Here is a 6,909-nt window from a genome sequence, read left to right as displayed (position 1 = left end):
ATAAATATATCAGGTTCTCAATCCAAAGTAAATTTCAGAGGTAAAATTTAAGATCTGTGGAACCTTTCACAGTCTCTGGCAACTAAGCTTTAATATCACCTTTCTGGACCCCTCTTCAAGATTCAAGACATGAGGCTATGTCAGTTGTCTGTGTGTGACTGGAAGGCTAGGTCTGCAATAATGCAAAGATAAAAAAAAACATATCCTGTAACATTTGTAATATACAATGTCATATACACATAGGCTTGGGAAAAACAGCAATTCTAGACTTTATACAAATAAAAGAAAGGCAGGTGGGCCTAGCCTAATTGAACCCATCACTTGTTACTTATTCACAGACTTTAGCCAGACAAACGCGTTCACTGACTTGTTTCCCCACGCGTTTTTCAACACAGCCTGGGTGAATTTGACTAAAGCAAAAATGAAGACAGCACAGAGGACACGCTTTAAAGACATGGCGATCTGCAATGACTACATTACCCAGAACTCTGTGTATTTTACCGGATGTTGATAAACCAGAGGTAAACAGACTTCTGAAAATGAGGATGTCAACATTAGCTAGCTAGCTAGATAGCCAGCTAGTCTTTGGTCAGGTTCATGTGTAATGTTACGTTTAAAGAAGAATCATAACGGAAACGTAGTATGATGAATGGGTATTTTGGTACAACGTAAGTCTTTATGATAATTTTATACACAGGTTAAAGCGTTTGAGACTGTATGGCTTGGCGTCAATAGATCTCTAACGCCCACCCTGACGACCACTATGCTACCTTGTCAATGTTAGCTGTCCAGTCCAATGCTAGGGATACGGTGAGGTAGCTGGTGAAAGGTCCTCTCTTCATATGTTAGCGACAGGCTGCGTGCCACTGAAAGGTTATTCTTTCAGGGAAATTTAATTGAAGTCTAGTTGTCCATTATATTTGTATAAACACAAGAAGTTCAAGATGTTATGCAGCGACTAAAAGTGCACCAACGCCAGACGGCCACCCCATCAATCCATTAAGCTAACCTTCCTATTAAGCTAGCAAAACGTCTGCTAACATTACCTCGAATCAACGCCAGCGCTTCATTAATGCAGGCGACAATGAAGCTAGATTGCAAATCATTCCAGCCTGCCATTTCTAGTGCCATTTTGATAATTCTCACATTTGTTTACGCGAAAAGTAGCAGCTAATGCTATCTGAAACCTCAGGCTACCTAAGTTCCATTTCCTGTTTTTAAAGGTCTCTGGCATTGTTCAGCTGGTAGCGTTGATAAGCATGACAGCTATTGTCAGTAGGCCTATAACAAATTTAGGTTGGCTATTACAAGTTTGACTTTAAGTAATCGTGTTTTGTCTTGTTCCCGGTGCTGTTAAAATAATTAAATTAGATATGTGATAATGTCTTGATTTGTCAGTTTGATGTGTGATATCGACTAAACCAAAGCATTGTGAATCCACGCGTTTCAAGTACGGAAACAGGGCATTTAGTGTTAATAACATTCAATGCTTCGTGTGTGATTAGGCCAACATTTGTGAATCAGCTGATTTTGTCTTAAAGCTTAACAGCAAACACTGGGGTGAGTCAGAAAGGGGGGCAAATGACAAAGACGATTAGAGTGAAATATGTAGACCTGACCTAAAATGTGCGATGACCTGCATTGTACCATCCATTACTGACTATATTCTGCAAAGCTTATAGATTGTATTAGCTGAGCTGACTTTCACTATATTTGTTTCTCTGGTGCGTGTGTGTTTTTCTTTTTCTCTGAAACTCCACAGGTTATACATATGGCTCAGCCTGTGAGCTTGCGCTGTGTATAGCAACACCGATAGACCCCCTCGCCCTCTGTAGCCACAACATTTCGCCCAACACCAAAGCACTAGAAATAGCAAAACAGGTAAGAGGGGGGGCAGGGAGGACAACAGAGGTGGAGAAGGAGTGGGTGGAGGTGGGTGGTAAGTGATTGTGGATGGTGGTGGGATTCGTGGGCTCTTCCTGACCCCGCCTTGAGACCTGCCCTGTCAGGCCTCGCCCATCCCCTCTTCTCAGCCTGCTGTCGGTCCATGTTCCCTATGCTAACCCTGCTGAGCATGTTCTACTACATCTGTCTGCGGCGCCGCTGTAGGAGTGGGTCCCGGAGCGAGGCGCTGGGCAGCCGGAGGGCTGTGGAGCTGGCGCAGAGAGCCTCCGGCCCAGCAGGGGGCGGTAGTGTCGGCGGTGTCAGTAGTGGTGGCGAGCTGGAGCAGTATGCCAAGGAGGTGGTAGACTTCAGCTCGCACTATGGCAGTGAAAACAGCATGTCGTACACCATGTGGAACCTGGCCGGGGCGCCCAACGTCTACCCGAGCTCGGGTGACTTCACGCAGACGGCCGTGTTCAGGACGTACGGGCGCTGGTGGGAGCGGTGCCCCAGCGCGGGCGCCCCATACAGACGCACGCCCAGGTCCTTCCACAGCAGGGACTTCCTGGAGCTGGCCTTCGAGGAGCCCGTGTACCCCACAGCCGTGGAGGTGCTGGAGACCTACCACCCGGGGGCAGTGGTGCAGATCCTGGCCTGCTCACTCAACCCCTTCTCCCAGAACCCACCCACTGACGTCCGGTATGTGAGACCATGACTGGGGTCAAGGGTTCAGATAGGCCTGTGTTGAAAAGTCTGTTAAGAATTACTTTTTTAAATGTGAACACATGTGGCCCGAGTTTGGTGGCGATATAGGTAGCGGGAAGCTACGTCAAGGCGGGGACTCTGGTCAATGGTCAATGAAGTGAAATTGAATCAACCAATCACATGCAACCAGTGTTCAAATCTAAACTATCTATCTATCTATCTATCTATCTATCTATCTTTCCACTTTGTGTGTCTGACTTCGCTCTTGCCACAGTGTACATGCACTGTCAGCAAAACTGCTGTCAAACTCACACCCATGGTCTCCAAAATTAACCATTATGTATTAGCATAATATTGTTTAAGACTCCAATTCTCCATAGCTTGACAAAAATGGCCTTAACTCCCTTATTCCCTTATTTTCAATGGCCTATTTTGTGTTTGTCCTGGTTGTGTGTTGGTGGTCTTTTTTTTTTTTTTTAAATGGTGATTGTCTACCAGCTGCAGATAATTTTCTGTCTTTTGTCTCTTGAGGTTTGTCATTTAATTGCTAGCTTAGTTGTTAATTAACTCCAAATCTCCACATATCTGAAGATACTACTTGTATATCTAGTTAGACATGAGAGAAAAAGACATCAGTGAAAATATGAATACAAACATTGATTACAGTAGTGAAAGAGAATACAGACAAACAAAGGTGCAAAGATATTCCCATTATCCTTAATTACTACAGTACCCACAATTCCTAGATCAAATTCTTTTGGCCTACAAACCATGCTGGTAGACTCTTAAGTAGACAGCCATCACCACCCCAGTTGTCACTCAACATGGAGAGATTACTGTAGATTGGGAATGAATATTGATGGTGATAGTCACTTGACTTGACAGTGTGTTCTGTTCTGTCAAAGTCCCTCCACTTGGCGGCCATATTGCAACGCTTTTTGGGCACTCATCGGGCATCCTATTCGGCAGAAATGCGCGTGCGCAAGGCTTCACGACACCAATCTTGCTCCAGCAGCGAGTTCACAACACATGATTGGCACGATGTCTTCACAACACACCATATGATTGGCTCAAAGTATTCACATCACACCACATGATTGGCTCAATGTATTCACATGTCAGCGTTTTGCCGAGGAAGGGGTGGGATATGTGTAGACAACGGCCATAATGGCGTTACAAACTAGCCCCGTGCATTTCTATGGATTTTTTGAGTGCTGTGTCTCCTCATTAGAAAGTCTCTGGTTCTGTTACCAGTTCAAAGAGCAATCAGTGTCACCATTATCAGTCTGCTTCTCTCGTCTTCTGTACATCCTAATGTGTGTAACTTCAAGCATTGTTTTTGTGGCAAATGGTATTTGAAGTTATGTCACCGAATATTTATGAATGTCTCGCCAAGTTGCCACGTGCTTTATTTTTGTTAGTTGCTTTGGTTAAAAGTGACTGCTAAATGAATGAATGTATGTAAATGTAGATTGTATTAAAGTGGACTTTTCTATTTTTTAGGTTATTAGAAGCAGGAAGTAGGTGTTAGAAGCAAGAGTTTGTTGGCAGCTCCTCTTCAAGAGGCTACCGTATTAGAGCATGTACTATAGTTTTATTAAACTAGAGAAAGACCAACTAGGAGTTAGTTTACACTTTTTACTGGTTTTACTGTAAACATACAAATTAACAAATAATGATGGTCAGATGATAATGGTCAGTGAAAACAATCAAAGACAAAAGATGCTTGACGGAGCGGCGTAATCACCAGAATTAAAAATCCATAACTGGAATCAGTTAATTTGTTAAGGCTATATTGAACAGTCACATTAGTACTTATATATACACACATGTAGAGTCATATTATTAATGACTTAGTAACCTTATGTAGATTCTTAAATATTGCAGCATATTGTTGAGAAGGTGGCTAATTTTTGTTGTTTTGTTAATTTTTATTCTTTGGACACATCTGTTATTCCCATCAGCTGACCCGTCTGTGCTTTTGGGCTTTAGGCTAAAAATCCATCAAAACTTTTACAGTACAATTTGGCCAGTTTGCCTGAAATACATCAATTCAGAATCTAGCTTTTATCAGTCTCCACTCTACTGTTGTTGATATGCAAAAATATCAGCTGGCCATTAGCTGGTTAGCCATTAGCTGGGTTTGTACAAAAACTTGGCAGTGCCTCTTTAAGAGTGTTTTTTGTTTTGTTTCTTTGTTTCTTTTTATCTTATCTGATATATGGCATTCATGCATTGTGATTAATTTGGGAGACAATGTATATCCAACTCTTGGAAATAATTGACTTTCATTATGAAATGGGATGGGACTGAAGAACAGTAGTCCATTGACATTAGTACTTCTTCTCATACACTGAGGCTACATATCCATCCATCCATCCATCCATCCATCCATCCATCCCTCCCTCCATCCTTTCCTGCAGGTGGGAGGTGCTGTGGTCAGGGGAGCCCAGTAAGGCCCTAGCGCCCCAGTCCCGCCAGTTCTCCCCTAGCATCCGCCATCTGAGCTTCCCCACCAACCTGCTGAGGGTGGAGGTCAACAGCAGCCTGCTGGAGTACTACACGGAGCTGGACGCGGTCATCCTGCGTGGCGTACGCGAGCGGCCCATGCTGGCCCTCTACAAGATACCCCTCATCGACATGAACGACCTGAGCGACGGCGAGGACGAGACTGCTATCGGCATCGGCAGCCAGCGCCACCCGCAGGCCGGAGACGGCAAGTACAACAACACTGGCAACGGCTACTTCGACAAGCTGCCTTATGAGGTGAGAAATGAGCACCACTCTCACTCTCACACACACACACACACACACTCAACAGCACAACACAAGCTACTTCAACAAGCTGTAGACCAACTGAAGACCAACTCTCCTGTTCTGTCCTGTTACCAGATGGTCAAATGAGGTGACTAGTTTTACCCCAAACACACAGACAGACACTCAATGGCAAAAAATGCACATGTATACACATTGACACAGATTTCAGTCGAACAGTACCCTGATCCATACACACATTATTACTTGATTCAACACACACACACACACACACACACACACATATATAGAAAAAAGACAAACACTATTCATATAACTCCAGTGCATTTAGTGATGTAACACAGATATGCACCATACAGAAAAAAAACTGTTTTCAACATCACACATACCCCATCCTGCACACAAACACAAACACCTTGACTGATGTTGAAGCACAAGCCCCAACTCAAACCCTGACCGTCAGAATGATGAATCTAGTGAACCTACTCAGTGGCTTGCATGCTTGCACTGACCTGCTTGCTCATAATTGGCCTTTTACAGTCATTTCAGAGTCATTAAAAGTGAAACTTTATCGTTTGATACCTTGCTTGGCTCATCTTGTGACTCCGCTCTTCAGATCTGTTCTCCAAGCATCTATCATGCATGTGTGTGTGTGTGTGTGTGTGTGTGCGAGCGTGCGTGCAGGGTTCTAAGTGCGCGTGTGCCTGTAATGCAATACGACCATTATCCGCCAGCTGATACTTACTCAAACACACAGTCTATTGTTTGTTCTTCCGCACTCCAGCACACACACACACACACACACACACACACACACACACACACAAGCACATAAGCTCAGTGGCCACAAGATTCTCTGGAACACCGTGGTGTTCTTTTATAGATGACTCCTTATGTCCCAAATGCCTCAGCATGTTATTCTCTTTCTTTCCCTCTCCCTCCTTATGTTCTCTCTCTCTCTCTCTCTCTCTTTCTTTCTTTCTTTCTTTCTTTCTTTCTGTCTTTCTTTCTGTCTTTCTCTTTCTTTCTTTCTGTCTTTCTTTCTCTCTCTCTGTCTCTCTCTCTCTCTCTCATTGCCATCTCACATTAATATAATCATGTTTAGGTGGAGAATAAACAAAGGCCAGCATGGCACAAACACCACACTGTGTTTCTTGATCTCAGGTTAAATCTCTCCTGCTCTTTCTCCCTCTCTCCCTCCTGCTCCTACTCTGTCCATCGTTCTTTCATCCTCTCTCTCTCCATCAGTCTTTTCTCTGTCCTTGTCACCCATGCCCTCTCTCTGTCTCTCTCAATCTCTTCGCCCTCTTTTCCTCTCAGTTTGTCAATATCAGTTGCGTATGTTGTCGAGGTGATTAGACAACGTCTATGGTACAGCATAATAATAGAATGATAGAGAAATATATAATGGTTAATTCAACAAGAGAGAAAAAATTGTATATATATAAATCATGGTATATTGAGAAATGATGATCCTCCTCTTTGTCCCTCTCTCTCTCTCTCTCTCTCTCTCTCTCTCTCTCTCTCTCTCTCTCTCTCTCTCTC

At 43.6% G+C, this 6,909-nt stretch overlaps 1 protein-coding gene across 2 annotated transcripts in view; it reads left to right on the top strand.

Annotated features, from left to right (window-relative positions):
• The first annotated feature begins 295 nt into the window (after positions 1–295).
• The window catches only part of fbxl4 (F-box and leucine-rich repeat protein 4), a 14,009-nt gene continuing 7,395 nt past the window's right edge, over positions 296–6,909 (top strand). The window contains exons 1-3 of one of the 2 annotated variants that reach the window (XM_048260135.1): positions 296–668; positions 1,763–2,583; positions 5,013–5,355. In XM_048260135.1, the coding sequence (XP_048116092.1) occupies positions 2,048–2,583; positions 5,013–5,355 (879 nt within the window). In that variant the 5' untranslated portion in view covers positions 296–668; positions 1,763–2,047. Of the gene's footprint in view, positions 669–695; positions 2,584–5,012; positions 5,356–6,909 lie in introns of those variants that run through there. The other variant, XM_048260136.1, reaches the window with a different exon arrangement.

This window comes from Alosa alosa, chromosome 13, assembly GCF_017589495.1.
Source record: "Alosa alosa isolate M-15738 ecotype Scorff River chromosome 13, AALO_Geno_1.1, whole genome shotgun sequence".
NCBI lineage: Eukaryota > Metazoa > Chordata > Actinopteri > Clupeiformes > Clupeidae > Alosa > Alosa alosa.
Note: the sequence above shows the minus strand (reverse complement) of the source record. Positions and strands in the feature narration are given on the sequence as shown.